The sequence below is a fragment of the Tiliqua scincoides genome, chromosome 1, assembly GCF_035046505.1.
Source record: "Tiliqua scincoides isolate rTilSci1 chromosome 1, rTilSci1.hap2, whole genome shotgun sequence".
Lineage (NCBI taxonomy): Eukaryota > Metazoa > Chordata > Lepidosauria > Squamata > Scincidae > Tiliqua > Tiliqua scincoides.
The window spans coordinates 11,646,187-11,669,016 of NC_089821.1; the positions used below are offsets into that span (position 1 = coordinate 11,646,187).

The window sequence follows — 22,830 nt, forward strand, 5'->3', positions numbered from 1 at the left end:
GAAGTTACACTTTTCTGGGGATTGCTACTCTGGGGCTTGATCCTGTTCACCATGTGTGTAGCACCTGTAAGAACATAAGAACAGCCCCACTGGATCAGGCCACAGGCCCATCGAGTCCAGCTTCCTGTATCTCACAGCGGCCCACCAAACGCCCCAGGGAACACACCAGATAACAAGAGATCTGCAAGGCTTCCTGGGAATTGTAGTTAAGAACATAAGAACAGCCCCACTGGATCAGGCCATAGGCCCATCTAGTCCAGCTTCCTGTATCTCACAGCAGCCCACCAAATGCCCCAGGGAGCACACCAGATAACAAGAGACCTGCATCCTGGTGCCCTCCCTTGTATCTGGCATTCCGACATAGCCCATTTCTAAAATCAGGAGGTCGCGCATACACATCATGGCTTGTAACCCGTAATGGATTTTTCCTCCTGTGCATGGAAGAATTCCAGTAGGGTGTAAGAAACTTTTCCCCTTCTTTTCCCATGGCATGCAAACATGGGCACTCGGTATGTCAGATCTGTGAACACCTCCAATACATCAATCCAACCCTTACTCCTCCACTGTTACATGGGCTTAAAACATGCACTCCTTGATTGACCAGAGGAGGCAGCACTGAGCAGGGATATGGGAAGCATGCACAAGCTACCCATTTCACATCATGGTGTGTTACTGTCACTCATAGTAGTAATAATAATAATAATACAGGTATTTATATACCACCTTTCTTGGTCTTTATTCAAGACTTTATTCAAGGCGGTTTACATAGGCAGGCTATTTAAATCCCCGTAGGGATTTTTACAATTGAAAGAAGGTTCTATCTTTCAAGAACCACAACATTCAGATGTTTCTTTCTGATCTGGTTTCACATTCTGACCTCCATCCTCCCATGCTCAGAGCAGATGGAATAACTTGGCTCAGCTTGTCAGCTGCTTCAAGGTCGCATGGTGCGGGTGGCCTCGAACTGGCGACCTTGTGGATGTTATCTTCTGGCAAATGGAGGCTCTACCCTCTAGACCAGACCTCCTGCCCCCAGACCTCCTGCCTCCGGACCTCCAAACATGCTAATGTTTGTGCACATGTGCCTGGAAGGGTAAAAGACATGGCTCTCTTATACTTGATTGGGATTCTTATGGGCGTGTTATCCACAATGGACTTGGCTTCTGCAGGGCAAATACACTTGGTAGTGCAAAGGATGTTTTCTCTGAACTGTTAAAGATCTTTGGGCCCAATCCTATCCAACTTTCCAACACCACTGCAGCTGTGCCTGTGGTGGAGGAGCCGCTATGGAGACCCTGTCAATGTAAGGGAACATTTATTCCTTCACCTCAGGGCTGCATTACCTTAAGGTTGGATAGGATTGGGCTCTTAGTATAATGTGACATGAAAAGAATCTGCTGGGCCACTGTGAGATACAGGAAGTTAGACTAGATGGGCCTTTGATCTGATCTAGTGAGGCTTAGGTTCTCTAGAACCCACCCCCTCAGCGGATGAGTTCACAAATGCTATGAACTGGCCACAGGTACTTCAGTTTCCAGTTGAACTGAGTTCAAGAAACTCTTAGCTAAAGCAGCTGAGAGGAAGCTTGCTTATCATGGGTGGAAGGGTTTGGGGCTAAACCGACTTTGCAACATATCAGTGGAGAAGTGATGAGTAAGAATGGGGAGAAAAATTGCAACTCTGCTTCTCTCTGAAGTCACTCATGCTCCCTCTCTTGCTCGTCTGTCTACTCTGCTACCATGGACAGTACCTCCTTTAGGTCCCCGCTTCTTTTCCTTGGTTGAACCTCATCCCATCTGGTAGGAAAATAAAAGGTGTTCTGTTAGTATTCTGCAGTCATTGACCGTGATGAGAAGGAGAAAATTCCAGGAACTTCATTTCTTTCCTGGTTGGGAAGAATTAGTTCCCTGTTTGCCTGCTTGCTAAGAATTCCAGAACTTTGTTCCCTTTTCCCATGCGATAAAATTTATGGTATTTCTAGTGAGAATGGAAATAGAATATGTTTGTGTGCTCTCTCTCTCTCTCTCTCTCTCTCTCTCTCTCCCTCCCTGTGTGTGTGTGTGTGTGTGTGTGTGTGTTTGAGACTAGATTTAATGCAGTATGTACATCTGAAATATATACATGTGAACTGATTATGTACTGTATTTGTGTGTGAGATTATTTTTTTAAACTTTCCAAAATATGACTAAGATTCTCCTTGTAGATGGTGTTAAGTTCAATCGTATGCACAATCACTGGGAACTAAATCCCACTGAGCCCAGTGGAACTCACCTAACTGGGTAAAAATGCTTAGAATTGTGCTGTAAATGTTTCTCTTAGTGTTTTTCAACCTGGTTGGGACCCCAATGGGATTGCAAAGTGTTATTTGAGAGGCAGTGGCAACCTTTCAAAGCCTGCGCAAGAGAGGGCTTGGATCCAATCCAATGATGGAACTGCCTTATCAAAACTGAGTTTTTAATGTAATCTTGCACAGCCTCTTCTTGCAGTTCCTAAGGCCAGCCCTGCTCAGGCTGTTAACTGACAGGGTTATTGTGAAGACACAAGAGGTGTAGGGGTAAACAGGACAGGAAGGGCAGATCGGGTGTCAGGAGGGGGGTAGGATGAGGTAATTCAGCTAACATGAGCAATGTCATGTTTTATCTATCTATCTATCTATCTATCTATCTATCTATCTATCTATCTATCTATCTATCTACCTACCTACCTACCTACCTACCTACCTACCTAACTACCTAGGTCATGGCACATAAAAGGTTGAAGACCACTGCTCTAAATTGTTTCCTGTTTATTCATTGTAACCAAAAAAAGTAAAAGCTAGTTTAATCTGAGTCTATTGCTTTCTTATGCAAAAAAAAAAATAAATCTAAAAAAAAGAGCTGTCAGAGTGGAGAAGATGATGATGCTGGAGAAGAAGAAGGAAAAGAGAAGACATTTGAGGTGCTTGTTTTAAGTATTATTATTTTACCCTACAATTTACAGTGCTAAAGCAACATTTTATCCCAGTTAAAAATGATGAAGTGATAATAGCGATGTTAAGAGACATGACAAATTTTCCTCGAACTCTTTCTTGAAGGTTACTCATCCGAGGTAAAGAATTATATAGATATGTACACCATAATGATTACATTCCTAGTAATTGCAAACAGTGCTTGAGTTCCATCATGCCTACATTTTTTCTCATTATTACTCTCATATTTTCTCCTTTACTTGGTTATTTCTCCCCTTTGTGTAGTACACCTGGAAAAACCTTATTATCCTTTTTAATTCAAATTGTGAGTGAAACCTTGTTACACAAAAGTGTTATGGAAATCTGTTTAAAAAAATCACACTTACCAGGTGTTGCCACACTAGGGTGATTATTAATCTGATGATCCAATTTAAAGCTAATTTAGGTCCCATTGACTTTAGTTTAATTGGTTGTGAGTAACAGCCCAATCCTTTCCCCTTTCCTGGGAGTGCGCCCCATTGACTCCAATAGGACTTACTTCTGAGTAGACATGCATAGGATTAGGCTGAAAACCTTTTTAAAAGTGCATATGTATACAGGACAGCCTTCATTATCCACAGAGGTTCTGTTCCCAGAATGCCCATAGATACCAAAATCTGCAGATGTTAGAATCTGTGGATTTCAGGGGGGAGAGCCCTCCAGACCCAACAAGAGCTGTGCTCCAGTTGGGTCTGGAGGCCCTTCTGAGGGCTGAAAACATTGACTTTCAGTTCTGGTCAGGTTTGGAGGACTATAGGTGGCCCACCCAGTATTCAAATCCACAGGTACCAAACTCGCGGATGAGGAGGGCCACCCGTATATTCTTTTAAACTGCTATTGGATAAAGTAGAGACCTTTATATGCGAAGGAAGCATGATACTTATATCTGTATATTCTCCCACTCAGGAAAAAGAAATGGAGAAGCAGAAAATTCTTTTTCAGCAATCTCGACTTCATGAACGTGGAGCTGCTGAGATGATATTGCAGATGATTAGTGCTAGTAAAGGTAATATGTTTAAAAACACACACACACACACATAATTCTCTGACAATATTTTGTTTGTTTGGGCATACATTTCTATCCCAAGGCAACAAGTTGGTTGTGGCACATTAAAAGCATGCTAATATACGAAATGTAAAGATGTGTGTCTTGCGGTAACTTAAGCCTGACTGCTGACATTTAGGGCCCAATCCTATCCAACTTATCCTATCCAACTTAGCGCTAATGCAACCATCCCAACAGTGTGTATGCTGCATCCTGTGGTGGTGGGCGCAATCAAGGAGGTCATCTAAAGGTAAGGGAACATACGTTCCCTTATCTTGGGACTGCACTGTGCCTGCATCTGTGCAGGAAAGTTGGATAGGATCAGGCCCTTACATTAGCTATTTTGCCTCAGACTGAATCCCAATAAAACTGCAGCTATAAACAAATAATTCTAGCCCGGTAAGAGGCCTAAAAGATGTCACAAGAATTGTGCGCACCTATGAGGGGCTTCAACATGTTTGTGTGTAAAAATAATGTATTTATTTTTGCCAAGTAGCAGTTCCACACACAGCATTGTTTTTAATCATGGGAAAAAATTGTAAAAGCCACTTGGAATGTGGAGTGAGGGATGCTACCTGGAAGCATTTTTAAACACGTGCGTAATAGTTTAATCATTATATTCCCCTTGATTGACAGGTGAAATGGGGCCCATGGTAGTTGAAACCTTGAAACTTGGTATTGCTGTCCTAAACGGAGGCAACTCAGTAGTTCAGCAGGTAACCATATTGCATGGCTACATATCTTTTCCTTATTTGCCTGTTATTTTGAGAATGGTAATATTTCACTGTTAGAAGTACTGCGACTGTGAAGAAGAACTTGGCTATTTTAGGGGAATGGGCAAGATAATTTTACATCTTTCAGCATGTATCTAGTTAGTGGGTAACATTGGGAGTTCTTTGTACGTGTAAATCAAAAAAATGAATGGGTTCTCGGTGTCCTTAAAAGTTTCAGCACATTTCAGTAGACTCTGTGCGGAATGTGTGTATATATTATATTTCCTCAACTTTTCTGTTTCAGAAAATGCTGGACTACCTGAAAGAGAAAAAAGATGCAGGATTTTTTCAGAGCCTTTCAGGCTTGATGCAGTCTTGCAGGTAAAGATCTATAAGAGAGTGTTATACTTACTCTTTTGCCCATCCAAGCTGGATATTTTTTTTTCCTCTATGCAGTTTCTTCTTGTTACATACATTGGCATAGCTAATGATCGTGTAGCCCGGTGCCAAGCTCAAAATGTTGCCCCGGAAGTGATGTCACAACCAGAAGTGACATCACGCCCAGGCTTTTTCAAAAGTGAAAAGGCATCTATCTGTTACCTGGTGTCAAAGAAGATTTTTAACCCACCCCCCGACAAAATCAAATTAAGTAAATTTGCCCCTGGTAGGTTCAAGACACTGTGTTGGGTGAAGAGGGATGGTTATTCTTCTCTTGCTAAATATAAAAGGGGAACTTCTTGAACAACAATCAGTCTCATAGGTCAGTTCTGAGTTAAGAAAATCCCCTTTTTTGTTCTATAAGGCAATTGTGTTTTCATTTTCTGGTTAATTGGCCATAACTTTTGATAGAATACAGGTATTCCAATGGGGTGTTTCATTGCATTCTACATTAAATTACCTTTCCAGTGATATGTAACGGGATGGTATTAATCGTATATACCAAGATTTTCACAATTTTGGTCACTAGTGTCAAGCTCAGCTTGTTGCCCCCCTAAAGCTTGACTCCTGGTGCAACTGCTGTCCCCTGCACCCCCTTAGCTAAGCCACTGGTTACATGGAAAGTGTCATGGGGTCACTGAGATGTAAATAAGCCAGTTCCAGCTTGTAGCAATATTTGTTTTTTCTGTTATGATCCCAGGTCAGGAACTGCCACATAATCCCATACTTAGAGATGGTTGAGAAATATTGTGGTGTGCAAAATGTGACCAGTTATCATGTGCTAAGCCAGGGGTGTCAAACTCATTTCATACAGAGGGCCACGTAGCATTCATGATGGCTGCTAAGGGCCGGAAATGATGTCATTAGGCAAGAAGCGATGTCATTAAACAAGTCATAACAAAAAAAAAACCCACTTTTTTTCTCACTTAGGAACTCATTAGCTGCAAATGACAAAAGAGAAAATATACGAATCTTGATCATACTTCAAGATATGGGAGAACCCAATTGGGCTGCCCTTTCAGCAGTAACACCTTAGCACTACACAGCAGCTGAAAGTCTGAGGGCCATATAAAAAGCTTCCGCGAGCCGCATCCGGCCCCCAGACCTTATGTTTGACACCCCTGTGCTAAGCTATCCTAAGCTGACAAGTGATTGCTGAAATTGCCGCATGGTCCATGAAATGTTTTAGAGCTCTGTTTTGGTATCTTTTGTTAACTTAGGGCCCAATCCTATCCAACTTTCCAGCACCAGTGCAGCTACAATGCAGCCCTGAGATAAGGGAAAAAATGTTCCCATTTTTTCTCTGGGACTGCCTCCCCACTACAGGATGCAGTGCATGTCCCATTGGTACAGCTGCACTGGCACTAAAAAATTGGATAGGATTTGGCCCTGTATTAGAATTTATGGACATATGGAGATTGTTCTTACTGTTTAGTATTTATTACTGTACTATTCAGAGAGCAAATTCCTTGCCCACCTCCATTGTTAATAATTATTAGGATATATATCAGATCTGTTTCAATGGGATATGCTTGGAATTGTGATTTTAGAGTATGGAGATTGGTGCTTTGAAAGCTTATTTCCATGTTGCATGCATTCATAATCTTGCTTGCTATACGTTTGAACATCAGGATTGCCCCAGCCACTGGGCTCATCATTGGATATTTATATACCGCCTTTCTGGTCATCGGATTACTCCTCTGACTTTATTCAAGGCGGTTTACATAGGCAGGTTGTACACATGTCTGTTCTACTGTTCCTACTGAATCCCCAGGTGACCTGTTCTAGCTGTATTTAAACAAGCTGGAATATGAAACGGGGATTGAATCATCATTCATTTATTTGAACCTGATCTAATGATGGTTTGAGGGAGAGAAGGAAAGAAAATGTCCTGAAAGTGTTTTTGCTTCACCCCCACATTTATATACAGCATTAACTGATATCAGTAGAAGGAATATTGTAAAGCAGGATTAGGCTTAGAAGGGAGCCTTGACCCTTTACAGATCTTCACTGAGACCTTTTTCACTGACTTTCGTGGAAGCAGCCTTCAAACTGAATATGTTTAAACCTGTGTTATTTTGCCATTTGAAAGCTTAATGTAAACACATGCCAGAAGTTCAGGGTTTCTATGCTAGTAAATAAAGCCATCCTTTCTGAATTGATTTTGTTGTTATTACAAGTGTTCTCGACCTGAATGCCTTTGAGAGACAGAATAAAGCAGAGGGCCTTGGAATGGTTACCGAAGAAGGAACGCGTAAGTGTAATAAATACATAACTTAAAAATTCACGCAAGGATTACATTTCTTCGTTCTCCCTGTAACACCAAAATGGTCAGGTTGTAAGAGGCCCTGGTTTTCTTTATTGATAGCCTCCTTAAAATAATTTAGTATTTAATTATTGTGCTTTTTTAGTTTCAAGAGAAACATTTAAGCAAAGAATATCATGTAACTTATAACTTGCTTATCCTGTATTCTTATTATTTTTCTTTGATCCACAGTCATCGTACGTGAGCGTGGTACGTTTGGGTTTACAGCTTTTGATGCTATTGTGTGTTGCAAACACCGAAAGAAATCTTCTTTAATTGCATCTTTCTAGACATCTTTTAGGTTTAGTTTCATGGTCTGCAGCCGGTTGCGTGTTGAGCTTGGAGATACAGTTTGATGCTTAATTAAAGAAGTGTCTTTCATAATTAAGGCATGGTTTGATAATGACTAACCATTTACCTATTAGATCTTTAGTCCTGTAGTTTTGATCATGAATGCTTTGGAGTGCTAAATATTTTGGCTTTGCTTTTTCTGTTTCATAGTTTGTTTTTTTATCATTCTCTCGATACATTTCTTTTAAAAATTACTGTAAATCAGCTTACAGTATTTGCTTTTTTATTAAAATCACTTAGTTTGAAGGATGCTGTTGGGAGACAATATATGTTCTGCATGTTTTAAGAAATGACTGATGGTTGTGTAATTCATTGTACTGTATATTTTCAAGGTGAGAAAGTGCTACAGAATGATGAGTTTACTAAAGATCTGTTTAGATTTTTACAACTGCTGTGTGAAGGCCATAATAATGGTACGTAGTCTGCAATAAATCTTCAATAATTTATAGTTTCATTGAAATCCTTTGTTGGAGGGAACAAAAAATGCTTCTTCTATTTAAATTAAATTCTCAGTTAATTAGCTGAATACTTCAGAAGAGAATTCATTCAGCTGTGTCTCAGATAGAATGGTACTTCAGAGTATTCAAAAACACCTTAACATGTAGGTTTTTCTAACTAGCAATTGAATTGTGACTTTACTCATATCATAATAAAGAAAAGAAGGCTGCAATCCCATCCTCACTTTCCTTGGAGTAAGTTCCATTGAACCCAATAGAACTTACTTCTGAGTAGACCTGCTTGGATTGTGCACAAGAGTATTTGCAAATGCTACTTTTGGTAGCCTTTGCTTAAGTAATATTTCAATTGTGTCATTTATTAAGCATGCTGCTGTGGCAGTATCCATCAGCTGCAGTTATAAAGGGAACTGCTTCATAATGGTTGGACAAGTCATGCTTTTCATTTTTATATGAATTCAAACATGAGAATATATATATCTGCATATTACATATTTTTCATTTAGCACCAAAATTATTTTGCATTTTAGATTTTCAGAACTACCTGCGCACTCAGATGGGAAATACTACAACAGTGAATATTATCATTAGCACAGTTGATTATCTCTTGCGTCTTCAGGTAAGATGGAGAGTTTTGTTTTTTTTAAATTTCACAGCTACTTTGGGAAGTCTGATGCTAGATTAGGGATACCAAACTTGTTTGATATAGTGGGCTGAATAGCATTCATGGCACCTGCTGAAGGCTGGAAGTGATGTCATTAAACAGGAAGTGATGTCATTATGCAGATGATGGTTTAAAATGTTCTGTAATCTCAACAGTGGCAAACTCAACAACGGCAAATGATGGAAGACAAAATGTACAAACCTTAATCATATTTTCAAGTTACAAAGCAGCCCAATTATCTCATGGGTTGCCCTTTCAACAGCATTGCTTCTGCCACAGCATCAGTTAGCAGGTGAGAGGTGCTATGAGATGTGACACCTCAGCAGAAGTAGTGCTGCTGAGAGGGCAGGCCATGTGATCTCTCCCAGCACCTCAACAACATCTCCCTCACTTTCCCTCTTACCTACCCCTAACCTTCTGTGGTCTCCTCCTGTCTCTTCCTCCCAGATCCTCAGCAGTAGTGATGCTCCTGAAAGAAAAGTGCTGGGACAGCCCAGTAATCACGGTGGGCAGCTAAATAGCTTCAGAGGGCCACATCTGGCTTGCGGGCCTTATGTTTGACATCTGTGTGCTAGATGATATTTCCACTAGGCTTTTGATTTGCACAACTAGATGTTAATGGGGTTTGGGAGTTAGTGGTATGGGATGCCAAAGGCCAAGGTTATCTGTCTATTTGCTGAGATGAAGGGATTGTCAAACTAGTTTGCTAAGACACAGGTGTCTCGTGATTCAAAGTTGGGTGAAAAGGCATTCAGTGGGCATTCAGAGGAAAAGGTGTTCGGAAGAGGGGGGAAAGCTAAAAGGAGAGAGCTGTCTTATATCTGTACTAACTGTCAGCTGGAACAGTAGTTCTCAGGAAGCAGAGGGAAGGGAAGTGCTTGATGCTACACCAATGAATTACTAAGCAGCAATAGTCACAGCAGTGGTAAACAGCAACAAGGAGGGGTTTTGCTCTGGAGGCTTGGGATTGCGTTTGTGATGATAAGAGAAGGTTACTTATTTTGTGATCAGGAATGGTCTTTTTAACATCAAATCAGGAAGTTCCCAGGATATGGCCTTGTGAATTGAATTGACTCACCAAGAAAAGTGCATTTTGTCAGAAAATTTTCCAGGGCAAGGCTAGACTCACAAGATGGCCAGCAAGGGGAAAGAGGGTTGCTCAAGTGAACCAAAGCTCAGCCTTCACTCCAAAGGCTTATGGGACTTGATGCGACCTTGCCACCGGCCCAAGAAAAACAGCAGGAAACTGGCCTGGGTCATGCTTACCTGGCTTGCACCATATATACGCACATATAAAGGTGTAGGCAACAATTGGTAGTCTCTTCTTAGTTCTGCCATCACAGAGTCAGTTGCTTCTCCTGGATTTGCTTTTGTCGCTTTTGTTGCAATTTTGCAGTTGCTTTTGTGGATTTAATTATGTCATTGATTATGCTAATTGTGTGTGTGCCTGACTGAAGTGATTATTTGGTTTGTATCCTCCTCTTCTGTGAAGCCTGCTCCATTGTCCTTCTGAGAGTGGAAAGACAATGAAACTCTCAATGGAAAGACAATGAGAGGAAAGACAATGAAACAGGACAATGAAAGACAAGAAAGAAAACTCTCCTTCTGAGAGTGAAACTTGGTTGGCAACCTTCAGTCTCGAAAGACTATGGTATAAGCCTACAGCACCCGGTATTCCCAGGCAGTCTCCCACCCAAGTACTAACCAGGCCTGACCCTGCTTAGCTTCCAAGATCAGATGAGATCAGGCACATGCAGGGTAAAACTTGTTCTTATGCAAAACCTCCTCATGGAAGGAGTGTTTGGACCTCATGGATAAACCTCCTTATCATGCTTCTAATACTGGAGCAGTCTTCCACAGAAGATTAGGGTACTTCAGTTGTTAGGGGGACATCATTGATGAATAACTCCTCCCTTCCACTAGTGTGAGGGTATGTAGAGGCTTTAAATTTCCCTTTGGGGAAGTCATCCTCACATTTGTCCCCTTTTTGTCCTGTTTCCACTGTTGAAGCAGGAGATGCTTGAATCTTGGGCCTAAGAAACTGAATGGGAGGGGAGGAGTGGGATTTTTAGAAAAGAAAGAGAGACAACACAACTGTCCTGGGTATCCATGGGCCGACACAAGTTCCTTGTGCTGGCCCAGGAGGGTTGCAAATGTGCCATAAGGCATGTTTGCACCTCCTTGGGAGGAAGCTGGGCCAGCATTCAGAAGCTGACACAATCCTCTGCACCAGCTTCCTCACTGAGGCTTGCATCAGCCCAGCTGGGGTGGGCAGGGAGGAGGCAGGAGGGAGGCATTCCTGGGTGGGAGGAGGGTGGGCAGTGGGTGACCCAGGGGCGGGTGGGCAGGGAGCAGGAGGCAGGGCTGGAATCTGGCCATTATGCCAGATCCCAACCCCTGTTCCTGGGGAGAATGGCGCAGCTTGAAGCTACTCCGCTCTCCTCAGACTTTCACCACCTCAGGAGGTGGCACAAGTCCGGGGAGACCAATTGGGGCTAGGGCACCTTACCCAGGTGTAAAGGTAAAAGTTTCCCCTTGCCTCTGGCTAAGCCGCCTTGGGCCCCCATCCTCCACTGGATACAGCACAGGCCTCTTGGCTTGCCTGTTCCAGCGCAAGGTAGGATTGCGCCCTGTAAAGTTTAATAACCCAACTTTGGCTTAGCATGACAAGAACATTCATTTTAGGGCCCAAATCCTAAACAACTTTCCAGTGCTGGCATAGCTGGACCAATGGGACTGCAGGGTCAGAGTGTCAGGTGGCACTCACAGCGGCCTCTTCAAAGTAAGGGAATGTTTGTTCCCTTACCTCAAAGTTTCATTGCTCTTATGTCAGTGCTGGAAAGTGGGTTAGGATTGTGTCCTAAATTGTTCAGCCTGATTACAGGGAGGCAACCTGAATCCCAATATAGGAGGATCATGGATATTGCACCCCTGATATAATGACTTCATAACTGAAATGTTTGAAGGCATTCTGAATTGATGCAATCTTGGTGGAAACGCAACATCACTGTACTGATATTTTAAAATAGATGAGAATATATAATTTATTCTTTCTTGCTGATGCACTACTTTTATTTATAAAACTAGCGCTTGTCAGTATTCAGTGACAATATAAAAATATACAAACATTTAAATGTATTACATGGAAAAAAAATGTCACCCACTCCCTAAGGCTTCCTTACATGATAGTGTTTAACTCTTATCTCACAAAAATATTGAGAAAAAGCAGCTATTGTTTATTCATAGGAATCAATAAGTGACTTCTATTGGTACTATTCCGGAAAGGATGTGATTGATGAATCTGGACAACGTAACTTCTCCAAAGCATTGGCTGTGACTAAGCAGATTTTTAATTCACTGACTGAATATATCCAGGTAAGTAGCATGTTATTTTCCTCCATTGGGTACTGTGTATATGCTATGTGTAAATTTATGTGGATGTGAATTTAGACACATCAACTAGATCAGCGGTTCCCAAAGTCCTATTTGGACTTGGTGCTGCATTAAGTCTTTGTGGGGGTGGGGTGATGGAGGTGATGTGAGCTCCAGGATCACGCTGTTGCTGGGGACAGAAGGGTTTTTTTTTAACTTATAGAAGCGAGTGCCTTCCTCTGGAGGGTGCGGGAGCCCCGCAGATGCTTCCGCAGGGCTCCCCTAGAAAGCTAAAAATTGAGATTGGAAACCACTTCCAGTTTCGCAATCCAGTTTTCCTAACTGTATGGCTTCTGTCGTCTCTTCTAATTTGTTCATGGTGTTCTTTACTTTCACAACCATCCAAGCTTCCGTTCTCCTTCATTTCATCCATTCATTTTCTTTTTCCGTTCGCCTCATTAATGCAAAATTCTTTGGATGCAAAATTTTATAAAAAGTTATTTTTATTAGAATATGGGCGCAATCCTAACCCCTCATGTCAGTGCTTTCCAGCACTGGCACAGCGGTGCCAATGGGACGTGTGTTGCATCCTGCAGTTGGGTGTCACTCACGGAGGCCTCCTCAAAGTAAGGGAATGTTTGTTCCCTTGCCTCAGAGCTGCATTGCCCTTATGTCAGTGCTGGAAAACACTGACATATGGGGTTAGGATCGCACCCTATGTTGTACAATACTCTTAAAAAGCAGTTCTTCATTACTGCAAATTTATATACGATGAACATGTTATGTTACCTGAATTTAAAGCATTTTCCTTACTTTTAGGGTCCTTGCATAGGAAACCAGCAGAGTCTGGCTCACAGTAGATTATGGGATGCAGTTGTTGGCTTCCTTCATGTTTTTGCTAATATGCAAATGAAACTTTCTCAGGTAAATTTTATTGTATGATTTTTCTGATTATATGCTATGGATATAATATGGAATGACCTATACACTGAGTTCATATAACCAAGACTTGATCTGTGTACTCAATGGCCTCTATTTGCATCTGGTATATAATTTACTGTGATACCCTAACAGCACAATCATATGCATGTCTACTCAGAAGTAAATCCCATTATGTTCAATGGGGCTTTACTGGTAGTTAAGTGTGTCTAGGATTGTAGCCAAAGGCCCAATATTATTTAAACCTAAAATCTTATCTAAAAAGACGAATTCTGCTGGCACAGGCTGTCACAAAGCAGTCATAAAATGTTTTGTGGAAGCACAAACTGGTGAGTAGACTGGATGATGGGAGGCCTGCCAGAGCAGATAAGCCCAGTGTTAGGGGGTGGAACAGATAGGGGAAGTGCTGGGAGGGGATGAGATGGGGCAGGGTGGAACAGGGAGGAGACGGATTGGGCAGATTGAGTCTGGGAGGGGAGCGGGTTCTGTGGCGGCAGCAGTGCCCACTGAATCCAAATCCCCTTCTGGTCCACCTACACAGGTCAGCACATACTTGGACCAGTGACATCAGTGCAAATCTGTGTTGACCCAATGTGTCCACTGGTGCTTATCCCAGGATAAAGGGAGACATCCAGTTGCCAAATCCTCTCCTGCAGGATGCAGTGAATGTCATACCAGCACACTGTGCAGGGGTTTAAGTAGGGTTGGGGACTGAAAGTCTGTTTTGTAGGCATTCCTTTCCTAGAATGTAATTAGAATGATGTTTATTGTGCTACATCAATGTTAATTTTAACTTTGCATTTAATTCAGAAAAACAAAGAAACTGCACACTCATAATGTTTATTTCATAATGTTTCGTAATGTTTTGTAATGTTTATTTCACTGAGGGTGCAATCCTAACCCCTTATGTCAGTACCTTCCAGCACTGGCACAGCGGTGCCAATGGGATGTGTGCTGCATCCTGCAGTTGGGTGTCACTCACAGAGGCCTCCTTAAAGTAAGGGAATGTTTGTTCCCTTACCTCAGAGCTGCATTGCCCTTATATTAGTGCTGGAAAGCACTGACATAAGGGGTTAGGATTGCGCCCTTACTTGGCTTTGATTGAAGAGAACAGCCATGCCTTGTGCCTGGAAAACATAATTATATTAAAATACAATGACTGGCCCATTTATGTATTTTTTCCTTCAACCCCACCAAAATCTAATATGAATACTGAGATATCTATAATGTTCTATCTACTTTCACATGCATGTACTACAGGAAAAGGAGAGAGTAACAAGCCACTTACAAGACCAGTCACAGTCAACTATCTATCTCCATTTGCCTTGTTTCATTCTGCTTATGTACTTTATTCATTCTTTCCCTTTCATCTTCATGTATTATGTATTGGCCCCAAATTGGAGAGAAGAGGGAGGTGCTGAATATACCAGGCTTCAGAGAATACCAACAAATATTCTGATTATGTTCTGAAGTGCTGAAACTTACTCAGTATAACTATGCAATTAGAATGAGAAGAGCAGTGTGTGTGTGTTCTTGAATAAATGTGACTTGCAAATTATTCACAAGCACCTTGATCCATGAACAAGGTGTCACAAGTGATAAGTGGTGGGCTCCACAAATGCAGAAACTGGTGCATTTCTTGCTGTTACATGTGCAGATCCCTGGATGGGTGGTCCTCTGTGTGACAGCTGGATGTGAGGAATACTCTCACCATGTTTAAGGCTGCAGTCCTTGGCATACTTTTTTTTCAGAGTCACTCTTATGGTGCTGAGTGGGTTTTACTTCTGTGTAAATATGCAAACTATCACTCAGTTGAAAAAAATCCTTCATTTTATTGCAAATATTTAGTCCTGTGTCAACAACATATTCGGCTTATTAGAGGTAATGTGCTACTTATGACCATGGAGAAGTCTGGCATTAAAAACAGTGAATCATTGTGAGCTTTTTCTCTGGCAGTGGTTTTTAGAGGCCCTTGAAGCTGCTACCTGATTTAGAAATGCCAAAGGGTGTGGCTAAAATAGTCATTAGGCAGCAGTGCTCCCCCATAGCAGAAGCTTGTTTAACCCTTGATGTACATGTAAATAGCCTAATCTGCCTTGTCAATTTCGCAACTCAATAAAAATTGGATCACAACCCACTGATGGGTCCTGGATCCACAGTTTGGGAACTGCTGTTCTATGGTATTATCTTCAGTTTCTTTTTAAACATATGGGTCACAGACTGGCAGATTTACTGTGCTGGACTTTCAACTTTCTTTTTTTTCTTTTTTTTTAAAGTTTATTCTCTTTGCACTCTAGGACTCCAGTCAGATTGATTTACTGAAGGAACTACTGGATCTTCTGAAGGATATGGTGGTGATGCTCTTGTCGCTACTTGAAGGTTGAATCTGTTTTTAACATTTTGGTTTTCATTTCTATGAAATACAAGTATCACCATAATTCTAAGTGTGTAATTTTATATAAAGCTAGCTACGATAATAATAACTGTCTTAAATAAGAGATGAGTACAAATTAAGACTCTAATATTATTGAACAATAGTACTGAGCCAAATTATGTCTGAAATCAAATTCGCATAATTTCTAAAGATAAGTATAGAATAAGCTTGTCTTCAGCATATTTATAAATAAATCAAATGACAGTTTTTAAATTTGTAATGCAGGTAATGTTGTAAATGGCACAATAGGAAAACAGATGGTGGATACTCTGGTTGAATCCTCCAGCAATGTAGAAATGATCTTGAAGTTCTTCGATATGTTTTTGAAGTTGAAAGATCTAACCAGCTCTGAAGCCTTCAAAGAGTATGACCCAGAAAACAAAGGCATTATCTCAAAGAAGGAATTCCAGAAAGCCATGGAAGGTCAGAAGCAATATTCACAGTCAGAGATTGAATTCCTGCTGTCCTGTGCAGAAGCGGATGAAAATGACATGTTTAACTATGTTGATTTTGTTGAAAGATTTCATCAGCCAGCCAAAGATATTGGATTTAATGTGGCAGTGCTCCTGACAAACCTTTCGGAACATATGCCAAATGATTCACGACTTCAGACTTTATTAGACCCAGCAGAAAGTGTCCTTAACTATTTTGAGCCTTATCTGGGGCGCATTGAAATAATGGGTGGTGCGAAGAAGATAGAAAGAGTTTATTTTGAAATCAGTGAATCCAGCAGAACACAGTGGGAAAAACCCCAAGTGAAAGAATCAAAAAGGCAGTTTATTTTTGACGTTGTAAATGAAGGTGGAGAACAAGAGAAAATGGAGCTTTTTGTCAACTTCTGTGAGGACACAATTTTTGAAATGCAGTTGGCATCTCAGATCTCTGAATCAGACCCAGTTGACAGACCTGAAGACGAGGAAGTGGATGAGCCTTTCTATGTAAGGGAAGTTGGAGAAGATGCAATAGAAGAAAATTCACTTGAATCAGCTTCAGCTTTTGCAATGGCATGTGTAGCACTAAAGAAAAATGCTTCCACAATTTTTAAAATGATTAGGTTAAAAAACCTAAGGAAACAGTACAGAAAAATAAGAAAGATGACTGTAAAAGAATTGGTTAAAGTGTCTTTTTCTTTTTTCTGGATGCTGTTTGTAGGGTTCTTCCAAATGATCCTCACTATAGTGTGGGGTATTTTTCAGATTCTTTGGAGTACTGTGTTTGGGGGTGGTCTAGTGGAAGGAGCCAAAAATATCAGAGTTACCAAAATACTAGGTGACATGCCTGATCCAACACAATTTGGAATCCATGATGATGTCCTTGAAGCAGAGAAAGTTGAAGTTACAGAACATGGCATTACTGCTGAGATTGTGCAGTTTGTAAAAAATGAAACGGGAGAAAGTGACATCTTGTCAGATATTTTTGGCATTCATACAAAGAAAGAAGGTGGATCAAAACATGGTCATGATGTTGGCCTGGGGGATATTGCTGATATTATTGGATCAGAAACCCCTCCTGCTGTGGAAAGTACTGCTTCCAAGAAGAAAAAAACACAGGTCAGTAATCGATATGTACTTTTTAACGTGTTACTGTTTTAGTTACTGTTTTACCAGGAGGTCTGGTCTAGAGGGTAGAGCCTCCATTTGCCTGAAGATTAACATCCACAAGGTCGCCAGTTTGAGGCCACTGGCACCGTGCGACCTTGAAGCAGCTGGCAAGCTGCAGCTGAGCTGTTCCATCTGCTCGGAGCGTGGGAGGATGGAGGCCAGAATGTTAAACCAGATCGGAGTGTAACAGCTTGAATGTGGTGGTTCTTGAAAGAGAGAACCTTCTTTCAATTTGTAAAAATCCCTGCGTGGATTTAATAAGCCTGCCTGTGTAAACCGCCTTGAATAAAGTCTTGAACAAAGACCAAGAAAGGCGGTATATAAATACTGTATATTATATTATTATTATTAGTTAGTGAATCTGCTAAACATGAAAATTTCATGGAAATCATGAAACTTCTGCACATGACTTCATGATTACGACAGAGGACATTTTGATCCATCAAGCTGGTTTAAACTCCATTGCTGAACTGTAATTTAAAAGCTGTTACTCAGAATCTGCATTTGTTTGTCCCAGGATGATGACTTTCGTTCTATGTTTTTCACTAGGTAAACCACTTTATGAGTGTTTTTGTTGAGAAGCAGTATATAAATACAGCTCCAGCCTTTTTATACACGGATTTGACTCAACACGAATGACCCCTGCAAATGAAAAGGAATGTGCTGATCCCTGGAGAAGGGGAAAAATGCACCCCTTTAAAATCAATTTTAAAAACTGAACAGTCCTTTAACAATAGCCTCCTTAATGTGTGTGTGTGTGAGAGAGAGAGAGAGGACAGCTGGCTGACAATCCATCAATCCTTCTCTCTCCAGCAGACCCTTTCCTTCCCCCTGAGCACATGAAAGAAAGGTGATCACTTTGCATTGTTGAAGGGAGGGACTAGCTTGGAGGATGACTGATTGATGGATTGTCTTCTTAATGACTCTTATCTTACATCACAAAGGTCAGCAAGGCTGTTTTTAAATCACCAGAGCAGAGAAACTTTGTTTTTTTTAAAAAAATTGATTTGCTATAGTGTGTTTTTTGCCATCCACTTGAGTGCTTGGAAAGGAACCCATGCAAATAATGAGGCTCAGCCTGTATTCTTACAGCTTTTTCCTATCCTTTCCCCCACTGGCCAATGCAGCTGGGCCAGAGCTGCCCATGCTACATCCTATGTTTGGATTGCCGATGCTGGGAGGTACCCTTGGGATAAAGTGATATTCATCCCTGTGCCCTTGAGCAAGCCTGGGCAATGGGACAACCCGGACCTGCGCCAGGTCTGTGGCTGGTGCAAGTTTGTGTTTCCCCATGTCAGTGGATCGGGCCTGGGAAGGGAGGGGGGGCATCAGGCCTTGGCAGGGGAAAGGTGCATGTAATTGCCACCAATCCCTCCCCTTCCCAGGACCTGATCCATTAATCCCCTGTCTTTGCCATACATGTTGTGAAGGACGTGTGGTTTCTTGTCCATCAAGTGCCCCTTTTGTGCACTAAGTGCCCATTCGCCATGGTTCTCATCACCAAAGTTCCTCACTCTGGTCTCCATCGGCAGCCATTTTACAGAAGTGGAACTGTGTTCCGCAGTCATAAAGCCCTGCATGCACTGGCCCAATCCTAAATAGCATTGTGCCATTAATTTAACTATTTTTTTAAGGGCACAATCCTAACCCCTTATGTCAGTGCTTTCCAGCACTGACGTAAGGGCAATGCAGCTCTGAGGTAAGGGAACAAACATTCCCTTTCTTTGAGAAGGCCACCGTGAGTGACACCCAACTGCAGGATGCAGCACATGTCCCACTGGCACTGCTATGCCAGTGCTGGAAAGCACTGACATAAGGGGTTAGGATTGCGCCCTAAATTGCGTATTTGTAATTGCCTTTGCTTTTGCAAGTGATTTTTGAAGGCTTCCAGCTGGAAAGGTATGGATAGTCAAATAATAAACAAACCACCTTTCCAATGTAGCTAACAACTGTCAGAAAATGAGAAAAAAAATAGGGATAAGTTGTGAATTAATGTAGTCAGTTTCCTGGGGGAACTATAGGCATGTTTTTGTATTGCTAGAATCCTCTTGCACCATTCCCTTATAAAACTGGAATCGCTGAATCAGGAAGATGCCCACAAAAAGACACAGCATGTATGGTTTGCTTGCCCAACCATCAGAGTTGTGTGTGTATACCCTCATCAGTGACAGTGCCAGCCAGCTGAATGGGAGGGTTGTCTGTACTGCAGCCTGGTTGCTGCATGAATGCACAAGTGGACTGAAGCCAAAAGCTACTTTAAGGTTGAAACATGGGTTTGGTTTGTTGTAGTTCATTGCTAGTATGGTAAGTGTGTGTCCTAAGTTATTATTACAAGTGTTTGGTAATAAACAATAAATTTTAAAATAAAATTTTAATAATTTTAAAAGTTATTTAAAAAAATAAATAAATAATAATAAATAATTTATAATTATTTTTACTTTTGAAATTCAATGGGTTGTATCCAAATAAAGTTAGTCATAACTAAGTCCCATTGAAATTAGAGGAATAAGTTAGGCATGATGGCTATCATGTATTACTAATGTCATTGTCACTTAATCATAACTAACCTTCTTTGAATATAAGTCAATAGAATTAGGTCTCCGTAAAATTAATTTCCAGTGCAAATTCAACATTTTTAGGCACATGACATGGCAAAGGATGATGAATCGGAAGCAAGAACAGAATCAGAGAAGGCTGAGTAAGTAAATTTTGCTGTGTACAGTATTCCAGATTTTTTTTTTAATTTACATAGATGAGTGACATCCCAATCCTAAAGTCAATGGGGCTTACTCTCAGGAAAGTGTAGATAGGATTGGGCTGTGAGTTCTCAAACACAATATATATTAATTCTGTTTGAATATATAAAAGTGTTTAGAAGTCCTAGAACGTCAGAGGTTTCTTATTTAGGTTTGAAATATATTGCTTAAAGCCATGAAATAGCACATAGCTTCCTTGAAAAAATAGGTTATGCGCTAGAACAAAGAAATTAAAAACTTTTGGGGTAGAATTTCAAGACAAGGAGAGGATAAGATCTGAGCACCCAAGTTTAAGAACTGATTTTTCCATATTGTTTTCATTGCTCATCTTTGATACAAGTGGCATGTTGTATCCAAGGCATTCATGGTTCTTGCTGCACTTAGAGCCAAATCAGTTGATTGTCATGGTCGTGAGCTGACATGTCATGAGCTGACAAGGCCAGGGGTTTTTGTGTACCATTGAGTTGAAAAAGAAGATGATGCTCAACAGGATAATGGAGATAATAGCTGCAGCATCTGAATGTCTCAGCAGCCCATCCTAGATGCTGAGGCATCATAGTAGCTGGAAGTGGAGAATTTGTAAGGTCCAAAGTAGATTTTTTTTAAAAAGAGGGGGGAAAAGGGAAATTACTTACCAGGTGAATTCCTGTTTCTGATAGATGAAGAGCATTCTGAACATGCCGGGAAAGCCCCTTGTGCCAGCACAAGATAGGATTAACTGTTAATAGCTTCTCCTCCAAGTGGGGCTGGTCGTTTCCCAGTCTGGCCCTACTTTGCAGGCCCTACCTTGAAATAGGACATTGGCTGGAAGGGCTCACAGCCGCGGCTAATTATTATAAAATTATTTCATTCTCCTCTGACTTCTTACCTTCAGCGTGTTACGGGGAGCGCAGAAGCCATTTAGTGGAGGGAAGAGGGCGTGTTGGAGAATCAGGAATTTTCATCATAAGATGCTTTAGCACAAAGTACCTGCACACAAGTATTAATATGTGAGAGTGCATTGTATCTTTTCACCTAGCAAATTATCCACTTTCGCAGAGCTCTTTTCCTGTTAGTTACTTTTTGCCAAACTGCAATTGCATTAAATAAGTCACAGTTTTGAATCCAATTCTTCCTTTAAAATCATTCTGAGGGCGCAATCCTAGAAACTATTTTGGCCAGTGCAAGTCCCTTGTGCTGGCCTGGGAGGGTTGCAAATGTGCAGTAAAATACGTTTGTGCCTCCTTGAGAGGAAGCCGGACCGGCACTCTGAGAAATTCCACCCTGCAGAGGCTGACAGAAGCCTTTCAGCTGGCTTCCTCTCAGATGCTTGCGTCAGCCCGGCTGGGCTGACACAAGCAGAAAAGGTAGGTGGGGGAGAGGTGGGAGGGAGGCATTCCTGGGCGGGGGGAGGGCAGACGGCGGGTGGCCCCGGGGCAGGAGGGGAGAGGGAGGTGGGGTTGGGATCCAGCAGTTATACCAGATCCCAACCCCTGTTCCTGGGGAGAATGGATCGGCTTCAAGCTGCTGCGCTCTCCTTGAACTTGTGCCACCTCCAGAGGTGGCACAAGTCTGAGGAGACCCATAGGGGCCAGCAGCCCTTACCCAGGGGTAAGGGAAAAAGTTTCCCCTTGCCTCTGGCTAAGCCGCTTCTGGCCACAATCCTGCACTGGATAACACCACAAACCTCTTGGTTTGTCTGTTCCAGCGCAGAATAGGATTGTGCCCTCAGTTTGTTAAGTGTCACTTTCTATATCTTAATAGTGGACAATGTAGAGATTGGATCCTGCTGTTTAACAGCTTATATCATTTCCTTAGCATGGAGGATGGTGAGAAACAAGACAAAATAAAGGATGATATATATTCTGAACATTTGGAAGCTGAAGAACCCAGACAAAGGAAACGAAGGCACGGGCTAAAAACAGAGAAACCTGAGGCTGTTATGGCTAACTTTTTTAAAGTGCTGGAGGTGTATCAGACAAAAATGCTGGTATGTTGACACTCTTCCTTCCTTTTATCAACTGATCATTGGAAAATAATATAGATAGCAGGTTTCAAACGTGGCTAATCTATTGGGGCTTTTACAAGCATGAGTTGTATAAGACAGAACTTTTACATGGAAAATGAGGTTTGAATATAATTGATGATATAATGTCTGTAACCTGATGCATAGTTTGAGTTGTTTTCTTTACTCTTGAGTTGATTCTTGCTATAGGAACTGATAACTTCCTTTGCATTTTCAGCACTATTTGGCCAGAAATTTCTACAATTTAAGATTTCTTGCACTGTTTGTTGCCTTTGCCATCAACTTTATTCTACTCTTCTACAAGGTAATTCAACTGTATTTACATTAGTATGCGTTGATAGGATGTGCTGATTGTCAGAGTGATATTTGGAACATGAACTAATTCAGAGAAAACTCATGTAAAAGCAGTGAGTTCTTAACCCAATTAAGTTGGAAGGATGAAAAAATTGTATTCATTTACAATGAAAATAACACATTGGGGGCCCAATCCTATCCAATTTTCCAGTGCCGGTGCAGCCATACCAGTGGGCATGCACTGCATCCTATAGTGGGGACAATACAATACAATACAATACAGGTATTTATATACCGCCTTTCTATGTCCTCAGATTTCTCCTCGGACTTTATTCAAGGCGGTTTACATGGGCAGGCAATTTAAATCCCCGTAGGGATTTTTACAATTTGAAAGGTTCTATCTTTCAAGAAACCAGAACAATCAGATGTTTCTGTCTTGTTCTGGCCGCACATTCTGGCCTCCATCCTCCCA

General features: G+C 41.4%; 1 protein-coding gene across 1 annotated transcript in view; it reads left to right on the plus strand.

The window, feature by feature from the left end:
* The window catches only part of RYR3 (ryanodine receptor 3), a 296,319-nt gene that overhangs the window by 243,386 nt on the left and 30,103 nt on the right, over nt 1–22,830 (plus strand). Inside the window, exons 79-93 of the mRNA XM_066612315.1 lie at nt 2,875–2,937; nt 3,893–3,992; nt 4,668–4,747; nt 5,049–5,125; nt 7,363–7,436; nt 7,680–7,697; nt 8,171–8,251; nt 8,824–8,912; nt 12,204–12,332; nt 13,149–13,253; nt 15,566–15,647; nt 15,928–17,252; nt 19,943–20,001; nt 21,857–22,028; nt 22,282–22,368. Coding sequence (XP_066468412.1) covers nt 2,875–2,937; nt 3,893–3,992; nt 4,668–4,747; nt 5,049–5,125; nt 7,363–7,436; nt 7,680–7,697; nt 8,171–8,251; nt 8,824–8,912; nt 12,204–12,332; nt 13,149–13,253; nt 15,566–15,647; nt 15,928–17,252; nt 19,943–20,001; nt 21,857–22,028; nt 22,282–22,368 — 2,541 coding nt within the window. The remainder of the gene's footprint in view (nt 1–2,874; nt 2,938–3,892; nt 3,993–4,667; nt 4,748–5,048; nt 5,126–7,362; nt 7,437–7,679; nt 7,698–8,170; nt 8,252–8,823; nt 8,913–12,203; nt 12,333–13,148; nt 13,254–15,565; nt 15,648–15,927; nt 17,253–19,942; nt 20,002–21,856; nt 22,029–22,281; nt 22,369–22,830) is intronic.